A 12,895-nucleotide genomic window follows, 5' to 3' on the forward strand; every position below is an offset into this window, starting at 1 on the left:
AGTCCCAATATTTTCATCGATTTGATAAGAAAGTCCTAAACTTTATTTTTTTGACAGTAAAGTCCAAATTACCGACAGTTTTTGACACTTTTACCCTTTTTTCCCGGTTAGCTGGTAATTAGGACTTTTTTGTCAAAAAAAAAAAAAATAAAGTTTAAGACTTTCTTGTCAAATCGTCAATTAGGACTTTACTGTCAAAAAAATAAAATTTAGGACTTTTTTTGTCAAACCGCTGAAAATATTGGGACTTTAGTGTATATATAATTTTTTTTTGTTAGAAATTTAAGGGTATGATACTCTTTAAGCATAAAAGTTATTGAAACTTTCTCTAATCTGCTAGATCCTATTGAAATCCTTAACGTTTGTTTCTTGTTAAATCGTTTTTTAATCTCAATAAACCGACATTGAAAAAAATTGAGATAATCAAGAATGAAAGAAAGAAAGAACCAGGGTTGTGTTGGCCTTTTGAAACCCCAAAAATGAAGAAATAAGAAACCGAAAAAACGAAATTGCTCTTCTTTCTCTTCTCCACATTCACACCCTTTTGACTAGACATGTGTTGTTTGTGTTTGTATAAAGCCAGAACAATTTCGTTTTTTTTAGGTTTCTAATTTCTCTATTTTTGAGACTGCAAAAAGCCAACACAACCATGATTCTTTCTTTTTTTTATTGATTATCTCAATTTTTTTCAAAGTCGGTTTGTTAAGATTAAAAAAACTATTTAACAAGAAGCAAACATAAATGATTTTAATAGGATCTAGCTAATTAGAGAATGTTTCAATAACTCTTATGCCTAAAGAGTATCATACCATTAAATTTCTAACAAAAAAAAATTATATATACACTAAATTCCCAATATTTTCAACGATTTGACAAAAAAAATCCTAAACTTTATTTTTTTTGACAGTAAAGTCATAATTGACGACTTGACAAGAAAATCTTAAACTTTATTTTTTTGACAAAAAAGTCCTAATTACCGGCTAACCTGGAAAAAAAGATAAAAATATCAAAAACTGCCGCTAATTTGAATTTTACTGTCAAAAATGGATTTTACTGTAAAAAAATATAGTTTTGAACTTTAAATGTAAAAAAATAAAATTTAATATATATGTAGCTTTAATAAAAACATCATAGTCAACGAAATACAATTTTGCGATTTCGACAAAACTAACGGAATTTTAGTAACCGAGACGTCGAAAGGGGTGGGGGTTTATGGAGGGCTTTAGGCCGAATAAGTCAAATGTTAAATAGGATGGTTTCTTCTTCTTCAAGCTCGTCAATGGCGGTCGTTCACACTGCCCAATTTTCACATTAACTTGAAAATTAACCAGGGCAAAGCCACAACCATCACGGAATCCCCATTTGTTCATCATCGATTTCCTCAAGTCCCCATGTTGAAGGCATTAAGGTCTTCTTCGTTACAACAAGCTCGATTTACTACAGGGGCGTCGTATTTGCAGTCTAGTTCACGCCATGGAACCAAATTGACTTCGTCTTTTAATGGCGTGCTGCGCTCTGTTCTAGCGGATAAAAACCCTAAATTGTTTCAACGAATTTTTTTTTGTTCGGATTCGAGTGATGGATCTGGGTCCGTGCCCGAATCTGCCCTTGAAGAAACCGAGTCGAAATCTGCAGCAGCGATTGTTCCCACAGCAATCAAAAAACCAGATGACTTTCTCACGGTTATCCCCTAATCGACTTGTTCATATTTTTATCTACTAGATTTATTTCATTTGCAAAATCAGAGATTCATTTCTGCTTGAGATATTCGTAATGTTTGACTGCAACTTGGGTTGTGATTGATATTCGTCATGTTTGACTGCTTGAGTTAACCCTAATTTCGTGTGTATATACCTATTGGACTTGTTAAATTTGGAGCCATATAATTCCATAAATAGCATTGAAACCATTTCCAGTTTTCCAAAAAAACTGAATCTTTCATCTTCCTTTTTCTATTTGCAGGTATTAGCATTGCCATTGCCACACAGACCCTTGTTTCCAGGATTTTATATGCCAATATATGTTAAGGATCCTAAACTACTAGCAGCACTGGTAGAGAGTAGGAAACGACAAGCTCCTTATGCTGGTGCATTTCTTGTAAAAGATGATCCAGGATCAGAGGCCACAGGTTCAGATGCAGAGAAGAACATATATGCACTAAAAGGCAAAGACTTACTTAATCGCCTCCATGAAGTTGGTACACTTGCTCAGGTATTTTTTCTGATGGAACTGTTGTTAATCTATTATTCTAAACTTGTTGAGATTTTAAATAACTTATAACACTAGTTATCAATCAACATTTGATTCTTCTAATTAGATCACAAGCATCCAAGGAGAGCAGGTTGTTCTTATTGGTCATAGGCGGCTTAGGATAACAGAGATGGTCAGTGAAGATCCCCTTACTGTCCAAGTGGATCATATCAAGGTATATCCTAAAATCTATGGAGATGCAATAAGTTGGAATCTAATTTCATCATTATCATACTCTTTGATGAAACTTGAATAAGGATTTTCTCTGTATTCCAGGATTTACCATACAGCAAGGATGATGATGTCATAAAGGCAACTTCATTTGAAGTGATATCAACCCTTAGAGATGTTCTCAAGACAAGTTCTCTTTGGAGGGATCATGCTCAAACTTACACTCAGGTTATTACCTGACTTTTTTTTAATAGTTGCACTAATTATAGATACTTATTGAGAACTATAACTATATTCTTTGTTTTCATTTTTGGTTGAATTGCTTATTTTCTGCAGCATATGGGTGATTTTAATTATCCAAGATTAGCTGACTTTGGTGCTGCAATATCTGGTTCAAACAAAGTACAATGCCAGCAAGTGCTTGAAGAGCTGGATGTAAGTCACATTTATTGTTCCATAAAGGTTTTCTGCTTCTTTTTGCCTGAGTAAGTTTCTCAAATATTTTGTTCTCATTTTTACATTATATTCAATCTAGGTTTACAAACGGTTGAGACTTAGTCTTGAGTTATTAAAGAAAGAAATGGAGATACATAGGATTCAAGTAAGTCCTGGTAGCAATTTTACTTATATATATATATATATATATATATATATATATATATATATATATATATATTTCTTTTAAGAAGTTCTTTATTTCTTGATACCATTTTTTTGATTTACTTTTAGGAATCCATAGCAAAAGCTATTGAAGAGAAAATAAGCACCGAACAACGCCGTTACTTGTTAAATGAGCAATATAAGGCTATAAAAAAGGTTGCTTCTGTTACTAATTCTTTGTCTCTCCATTTATTTGTTTTTGTAGTATCATTGTTCTTTATGCTTCATTTTATGTTAGTCTTGTGTTCTTCATTCAAAAGTTAGCTTGTGTTGTGAGATTATGTATCCTTTCAGAATTTAATATGATACATGTTATCATTCTACAGGAATTAGGGCTCGAGACAGATGATAAAACAGCACTCACTGGTAAAATTCTTGTATTTGTTCATATGGAATATTAATTTTTTAACTAAATAACTCATAATCTTGAAATTATGTACTGCAGATAAGTTTAGAGACAGAATTGAGCCAAACAAGGATAAAATCCCACCTCATGTTCTGCAAGTTATCGAAGAAGAAATGAAAAAACTGCAACTTTTGGAAGCCAGTTCAAGTGAATTCAATGTTACACGTAACTATCTTGATTGGTTGACTGCCTTACCATGGGGTAACTACAGGTATGATAACAAGTCTTCTGCTTTTTACCAATAATGTTATAAGTAAAAATTGATTTCTTAAACCCATTTCAGTGATGAGAACTTCAATGTTGTACAAGCTCAACAAATTCTTGATGAGGATCATTATGGTTTAACTGATGTTAAAGAGAGGATACTGGAGTTTATTGCAGTGGGAAAACTAAGAGGAACATCACAAGGTTAGTTTTTTTTTTTTTGGTTTCATCTATGCTTCAACTGTGAAATGCAAAACTTATAACTTTTTTTTTTGCAGGAAAAATCATCTGCCTTTCTGGTCCTCCTGGAGTGGGTAAAACCAGCATAGGCCGTTCGATTGCACGTGCTTTGAACAGAAAGTTTTATCGGTTTTCTGTTGGTGGATTGTCTGATGTGGCTGAAATCAAGGTCAAAAAGAGTTTTCATTATAATACACTTGATTATTAGAAGTAGCATTTTTTATATTAACATTTAAGGTTGTTTTATACCAGGGACATAGGAGGACTTATATAGGTGCAATGCCTGGGAAAATGGTGCAGTGTCTGAAAAGTGTAGGAACAGCAAACCCTCTTGTTCTCATTGATGAGATTGATAAGGTGTGATTTTGATTTTGATTTGAGAGTTAGAAAATGTTCCATTAGTTTTAAGTTATGTGACAAGTGTTTGATTGTTTTTGTTTGTTATGTTGGGTGCAGTTGGGCAGGGGACATGCAGGTGATCCTGCAAGTGCTATGCTGGAGCTGCTTGATCCAGAGCAGAATGCAAATTTCTTAGATCATTACCTTGATGTTCCAATTGACTTGTCAAAGGTTAGTGTTTTCTTGTGATGATAGATTAGTTACAATGGATGGGTTTCTTTCTGCATTCTTGCACAATTATGATTCTAGTTGATTTAGTTATTGATTAATGTGTTAAGTGTGTCTTCATTTAGCAACTAATCAGTTAGTTAAGCATTCCTATAATGTAGGTGGACTAATTGGACTGTGGTGCAGGTTTTGTTTGTATGTACAGCAAATGTAGTGGAAACTATACCCAATCCACTCTTGGATAGAATGGAGATAATCCCCATTGCTGGTTACATTACTGATGAAAAAATGCATATTGCCCGTGATTATTTGGAGAAGACCACCCGTGATGCATGTGGCATCAAGCCTCAACAGGTCTCTCTCTTTCTCTTTAAGTTAATAAAAAAGTTGATAGTTAATCTCTGATATAAATTCTGTATATCTGCTTCAATTGCTATACAATATACCAATATACATGATACAATACTCGGTTTTGTTGTAACCCAATAAACAGAGAGTAATATATATATATATATATATATATATATATATATATATATATATATATATATATATATATATATATATAATGAATAACTGATCTCATTTTGAAAATATTCCAGGTTGAAGTGACAGAGGCAGCTCTTCTTTCCTTGATAGAAAATTACTGCAGAGAAGCAGGGGTTCGGAATCTCCAGAAACAAATTGAGAAGATTTATCGCAAGGTTTGCTTTGCTGACTTCATATTTGATCATTTTAAATAATGTTTCATCAGTGTAAAGTAGCAACTTGCATTCATTAAGAAAAAAAAATACAATGATGAAATGAAAGTACATTGCTATTTCTTGTAGATTGCTTTGCAACTAGTCCGACAAGGAGCACAAAACGAGCCAGAATCAAGTGAAACTTCATCTGACAAGCAAATCGAGGGTGCAACTGAATCAAACAAGAGCAATGATGAACCAATATCTGATACAACTACAGAAGAAGCTGAAGTTGTCAACATCAACGATTCAGCTACTCTTACTGACGAGGCTTCTGCTTTAAAGGTTGCCAATTCTAGCATCCTGCTTTCACTCCCCTTCTTATTAGAACATCATACTTTGAATTTACATTGCTAATTTTGTGATCATTCATTCCAGGATAGGGAAGCAACAATTACAATAGATAAAGTTTGGGTGAATGAAGAAAACCTCGCAGACTATGTCGGAAAGCCGGTTTTCCATGCTGAACGCATGTACGACCAGACCCCACTGGGAGTTGTCATGGGCCTTGCGTGGACTGCAATGGGTGGGTCCACCCTTTACATAGAAACCACCACAATCGAACAAGGTGACGGAAAAGCTGCCCTGAATCTAACCGGGCAGCTTGGTGATGTGATGAAGGAAAGTGCCCAGATTGCCCACACTGTTGCCCGAGCAATATTGGCGGGAAAAGACAAGGAAAATAATTTTTTTGCAAATTCAAAGCTTCATTTACATGTCCCTGCTGGTGCTACACCTAAAGATGGGCCTAGTGCTGGCTGCACCATGATCACTTCCATGCTGTCTCTTGCAATGAACAAGAATGTTAAAAGGGACCTTGCCATGACTGGGGAAGTTACTCTTACAGGAAGAGTCCTTCCAATTGGTGGGGTACGTATGCGTATGCATAAATAAATTAGTAATAATCATTTTTTTTTAATTACTTAATGGGGATACGTCTTATTTTTTAGGTGAAGGAGAAGACGATAGCTGCAAGACGAAGTGGTGTGAAAACTATAATATTTCCTTTGGCTAATAAACGAGACTTTGATGAGCTGGCACCCAATGTGAAGGAAGGACTTGATGTCCATTTTGTGGATGATTACAATCAGATATACGATTTGGCTTTTGATCACACCCAAGAAAAATAGGCAACCAATCATCATTTTGGTAATGATTTATTTATCTTTCCAATCCCCACATACAGACCTCTATCTGACCCGACCTTTTTTTTGCATATACTTGTTGTTCTATTGTATTTGGTGCACTTCAATTTTTTGAATGTTACATTATTACACTTGTAACATCACTAACATGCATGATGATGGCATTCAATGAGGATGCTAAATAAGTTGGTTATCTGAGTTTATCTAGCGTGTTGTGTCTTTAACTATATTGCATCTATCTTTAACAGATTAATGTGACCTTATGTGCCATAACACATTATTGTTATTATAATGCATGCCATAACACATTTTATTCCTTATGTTAAGGGGGATGGTTACTATCTATCAACCCACTAGAAAATGATTGTCACATCGTGTCACGTCATCTCCGCTACAAGTATCATTTGGAAATGTTTACCACTCTATATTATATTATTATTAATCTTTTTTTGACAGTAGGTTAAATAAAAAAACATAAATAAATATTTTACATTAATTAAAAACCCATTACATTATTAACAAGCAAAAAATTTAAAACCTAAATTACCAAAAACCATAAAAACATAGAAATTTAAACATAAATTACTAACAAAACATAAGAGAGTATTTAATGAGCCACAATTCTAACAAGGCTTGTATTTATATGCAAACATAGGCGATTGAAACAACTGTTTCTTTTTTAGTTTTAATTATCAAAAGTAGTTTAGTAAAACGTATAGGTGAAGGAAACAATTGGTTCTTTTCTAGTTTTAAATATAAAAAATAGTTTAGTAAAATCTAACAAATAATTTTTTTAATGTATGTTGCATATGAGTCTATGTAAATGTATTCAAGTACCTAAATTCTCCACGTACATTTATAGTAATTATCATGTGTAAGTGTTGTAATTTTTTAGTAATTATCATGTGTAAGTGTTGTAATTTTTTAATGACGAATTATTAAAAAACAAAGCATGTGTAAGTGTTGTATTTTTTCAATGACGAATTATTAAAAAACGAAGCATGTTGTAATTTTTTTAGGAAATATTTTAGTTAAATTGAGATTACAATTTAGTTTTTACATTTAGTACTACAATTTATCATTTTTAATTATTCACAAAATATTATTTGAGTTTTCTAAGTGGAACTGAAATCTATATTTAAGTTGACACTGTAATATTATATTTAAATTAACAATTTAAACATTTTATCCAAACTGTTCAAAAGTTGTAGCTTTAAACTGATAATGATTTACATACAACAACATATTAAATCTATTAAATTAAATACAATTTAGGTTTGATGTTTATTTAATTTTATTAAACAACTTATAATCATTATTAGAAAGACACTACAATTTATCACTTTTAACTATTTACAAAATATTCTTTAGGTTTCTTAAGTTGAACTAAAGTTTATATTTAAGTTGGAATATTTAAATTAAAAATATAAGTGTTTATCCAAATTATTCAAAAGTTGTATCTTTAAAATCATAATGGTTTACATATAACAGCATATTAAAATTAATAAATTAAATATAATATGTTAAAAGTTAAAGATATAACTTTATAAGTAGAAGTAAATATATTATTTTAATATTTAAATTTAGTTTATATATGATTAAACTTTATGTTTGATATTTATTTAACCTTATTAACAAACTTATAATCATTATTAACAAAAAATTCAAAAGACATGAGAGTTTCAAATGAATATGGTGAAAGGAAAAATGCTCTCATATATGTATTTTTTTGCCGCAAAACCATCCCGCTTATTGACGCGACGGAGGAACTAAATATTCATACGTGAATATAAACCACCATCATTGCAACTAACATAACTACCACTGGGCCACATATTTCTTTTTGCCGCAAAGCCCTCCAACGTACCGGTGCCATGGAGGAACATACGAGACGACGTAACAGATAATATTCATATATGACTAAGTCTGTATATATATATATATATATATATATATATATATATATATATATATATATATATATATATATATATATATATATATATATATATATATATATATATGAAAAATCACTTGAGAATATACATATACTTATTCATATATGAATATTATATGTTACGTCGTCCCGATACGTTCTTCAGTCATGCCCATACGCGAGAGGACTTTGCGGAAAAAATATGTGGCCTAAATTTGTTATCGTATTCTCAATTATATAATTGTTCTAATTTAAACTTATATATACACACACATTCACAGGGCTATGTTATAATATGGATGGACAACTATTGTGCGGACGTGTGGACAATGCTATTCTATTAGAATTATTAAGAGAATAAGTTGTTTAGTAATATGTAAATACATTCAACCTCACACAACTATCGTTATTTTCATATATATATTCTCACTAATTCTGATTCATTTTTGTTCCATACGTCGTTTTTTCACTCATTTTCATTCAAACTGTACGACTCAATAAAAATTCTGATAGCACCTGATACCATTGGCTCGAAAATGGCTCAAAGCCCTCAAACCAACACATAAACATTTAAATTTATTTTCTTTGTGAATTTTGTATGTGATTTGTATTTGTATGTCTACTCAAATAGATTAACCTTTTTATAAGAGACTATCCATTAATTTCTTATTAAACATATTATACAAGTTATAAAACCATTGAATAGTTAATCATTATTAAGAAACTTTTGAGTGGTATTCATTCAAATATGAGGTTTCAAATGAATATGGTTTGAGTAAAAATATAAGTTGAATAGCCTTGGAAGTTTCAAATGCATGAGGTTTAAGGAAAAATGCTAGTTTTATAAGATACTAGGCGAATGCCTACGCGTTGCGCAGAAGCATCTATATAGTTGAAATCTGTACAAATATATGTTTTTTTTAAATATAACAATAATGTCGTTGTTAAATTTGATATAATAATTTGTATACTAAGTTGATATAGTATATTGATTATTTTGAATTATATGATAATATACACATCTATTAAAACTGCATAATCTCAATCTTTTGAATGACCTCTACCTGCGAGTTACTCATGAATAAAATTAAATATAATATATAATTTAATATTATTTATAGTTGTTATTATTGTTAATTCATTTTTAAAATTTATTTGCTTAACATTTTAATTTATATCAGTGTAATTATTTAAAACATCAAACATTTTTTTTTTGATTTTAAAGGTAACAATATAATCATTTATATTGAGTTATTTTTAACTATTGTTATTGTAAGTTATTTTAAGCTACTTATTTAAAAACTTTTAACAATTATAAAAATCTCTGTAGGAAATATTTTAGTGAACTGATATTACAATTTAGTTTTTGTATTTAGCACTACAATTTATCACTTTTTACTATTCATAAAATATTCTTTGGGTTTTTTTTAAAGTGAAACTAAAATTTATATTGAAGTTGATCCTGTAATGTTATATTTAAATTAACAATTTAAGTATTTTGTCCATATAGTTCAAAAGTTGTAGCTTTAAACCGATAATGGTTTCCATACAACAACATATTAAATCTAATAAATTAAGTATAATATGTTAAAAGTTAAAGACATAACTTTATAAGTAGAAGTAAAAATATTATTTTAATATTGAAATTTAGTTTATTTTTTATTACACTTTAGGTTTGATACTTATTTAACCTTATTAACCAATTTATATTCATTATTAGAAAAACACTACAATTTATCACTTTTAACTATTTACAAAATATTCTTTGGGTAGCATAAGTTGAACTAAAATTTATATTTAAGTTGATCCTGTAAGGTTATATTTAAATTAACAATTTAAGTATTTTATACAAATTGATCAAAAATTGTAGCTTTAAAATGATAATGGTTTACATACAACATATTAGACCTAATAAATTAAGTATAGTTAAAAGTTAAAAACAAAATTTATAAGTAGAAGAAAATATATTTTTTTAATATTGAAATTTAGTTTATATATGATTACACTTTAGGTTTGATATTTATTTAACCTTATTAACCAACTTATAATTATTATTAGAAAGAAATTGAAAAGTCATGAGAGTTTCAAATGAATGTGATGAAAGGAAAAAAATACATGGGAGTTTCAAATGAATGTGGTTCAAGAAAAAATGCAAGCTTTATAAGTATACTAGATGAATTACCGCGCGTTGCGCAACGAAGATTAAAAATATATTGTTAAAATATTGAAAACTATATGTTTAAAATAGTTATGTTATTGACATTAATTTTAAGATAATATTTTTACATATATATATATATATATATATATATATATATATATATATATATATATATATATATATATATATATATATATATATATAATTTTGAACAATTATATTCTTTGACACCAACCCACATTCGTCATTAATAGAATTAAATATAATTATCTATTTAGTATTATTTTTAACAATTATTATTATTGATTAATTATATTTTTTCTTATGCGATCATTTTCTAATTTCAATAATAATGTTCATTTAAACTACAATTTATTTATAGTTAAATGTAATTTATAATTTGATGTTATTATCATTTAAAGTTGTTATTCATTAATTTTAAACCACTTATTATTAATAATAAGTTAAAGAAGACTTTTAAGAAACACTTAATATTATTATTAAAATGTGAAACATACACTAAATAATAAAGTGATAAGATAGACAATTTGCATTTCAAAAGAGACTTGCATGGATAATATGACATATCCATGTAATTTGATTTTATTATTTATAATTACTGCTTATTAATTTTAAAACCATTTGTTATTATTAATAAGTGAAAGAAACTTTTAAAAACATTATAATTAAAATGTTAAACATATACTAAAATATAAAGTGATAAGATAGACAATTTGCATTTTAAAAAAGGCTTACATGGATAATATGACATATCTATGATTTTTAATTAATTATTGTTTTGAAGAAACATGAACATACAAACATGTATACACAAGTTAATTAAATATTATATATATCACATTTCCTAACATATGATCGATAACATGAATCTGTCACACCCCAAAACCAAGAACGACGGAAACGTTCTGGGGCGGAGGACGTCATGTAAAGTATCACAACAGTGTAAAGTAGTAAACAAGCAACAACATCATCCATTGCATTAATAGTAAGGTTTTAATACATGTGTGTTCTTTCATAGTATAAGACTTGAAAATAAGTAATCAAAATAAAAGACGATTCTTGACTGCTCCGTCTTCTCAAAACCTGGTCATCGTACCTGTCTACTGGTGACCTGAGAATACAAGTTATTTTGAAAGCGTAGATAAGCATTTAAGCTGGTGAATTCATAAGTATTTTAGTTTCATTGATCAGTAAAACTGTAAAGGAAAGAATTGTAAATGTTTGAAGAATAAGTTTGTATAAGTATGAAAACCCTAGAAAATCCCATATTTCCTACTAGTATAAAATGTAGTCTTCTACCAAGACTCGACTGTTTTGAAGGTTTGCTTCTCTGTATGAATGAAGGTTTTTCCCATGTACAACTATTATAATTAAATTATAGTCTACCTCATCGTTTATGTGAATGTGTCACAAGCTAAAAGTAATAGGAAACTTATATAATCATTTAAAATCGTATCCTTTTGTCTTAGGATAAACACAACGTGGTAACTCGCCGAACAATACAACCGAGGACATCCGTCGATGTGCAGTTTCCCACTGTAGCTAACAGCCGGGTGTAGAATGGTCAATCCCGCATAGTATGTATTAGTATCTATGCATATAGTATGTAATAGTATCTCTTCCTATAGTATGTAATAGTATCTCTTCATATAGTATGTAACAGCCGGGTGCAGTTTCCCACTGTAGCTAACAGCCGGGTGTAGAATGGTCAATCCCGCATAGTATGTATTAGTATCTATGCATATAGTATGTAATAGTATCTCTTCCTATAGTATGTAATAGTATCTCTTCATATAGTATGTAACAGTATCTCTTCCTATAGTATGTATTAGTATCTATTCATATAGTATGTAATATATTTGTATAGACTCATGAATGAACTGACTCTTGTGTGATTCCTTGTACTAGGAATAGTAAATGGTATCTCCTAACTATACCTATTATAGTTATTAGTAATGTACGTGTATAACTGGAAGTATGCCTTTGCTACCAAAAGGCATTGAATTGACTGATAGATCTTTTATGTCTACATATGTATACATAATATATAACTAATATTTAGATGACATTCGGACAAATAACCGATACCCTAAGGCCACATCCAAACAAGGAAAAGGAATTAAAGTGAGCTAGCAGTCCTAAATCCTTTAAACATTACTTATATAACTATACATATATAGGCATGCACTTGACAATATAAAAGTTTAAAAGAAGTTTTGTAAAACATTTTGAGGAACGATTTAAAGCAGTTTGTTTGATAAGACAGTTTGAAAGTATAGCAATCCCATATGTTTCATAGTTATAAATCACATGTGATTGATATAATAACTATGATATTCAACTTGTATTCCCCCCCCCCCCCCCCATAAAAGCATTTAAAAACATTTAAAA

General features: G+C 29.6%; 1 protein-coding gene across 1 annotated transcript; it reads left to right on the top strand.

Annotated features, from left to right (window-relative positions):
* The first annotated feature begins 1,203 nt into the window (after nucleotides 1–1,203).
* On the top strand, nucleotides 1,204–6,593 carry LOC111878015 (lon protease homolog 1, mitochondrial). Its single transcript, XM_023874526.3, has 18 exons — nucleotides 1,204–1,682; nucleotides 1,963–2,211; nucleotides 2,318–2,425; nucleotides 2,527–2,649; nucleotides 2,758–2,856; nucleotides 2,957–3,022; nucleotides 3,151–3,237; nucleotides 3,408–3,447; nucleotides 3,527–3,698; nucleotides 3,771–3,895; nucleotides 3,970–4,100; nucleotides 4,184–4,288; nucleotides 4,388–4,501; nucleotides 4,685–4,852; nucleotides 5,101–5,202; nucleotides 5,329–5,526; nucleotides 5,620–6,111; nucleotides 6,192–6,593. Exons 1-18 carry the CDS (start codon nucleotides 1,392–1,394, stop codon nucleotides 6,369–6,371), a joined length of 2,850 nt encoding a protein of 949 aa, XP_023730294.2. The 5' UTR covers nucleotides 1,204–1,391; the 3' UTR covers nucleotides 6,372–6,593.
* The last annotated feature ends 6,302 nt before the right edge of the window (nucleotides 6,594–12,895 follow it).

Source organism: Lactuca sativa, chromosome 5 (genome assembly GCF_002870075.4).
Source record: "Lactuca sativa cultivar Salinas chromosome 5, Lsat_Salinas_v11, whole genome shotgun sequence".
Lineage (NCBI taxonomy): Eukaryota > Viridiplantae > Streptophyta > Magnoliopsida > Asterales > Asteraceae > Lactuca > Lactuca sativa.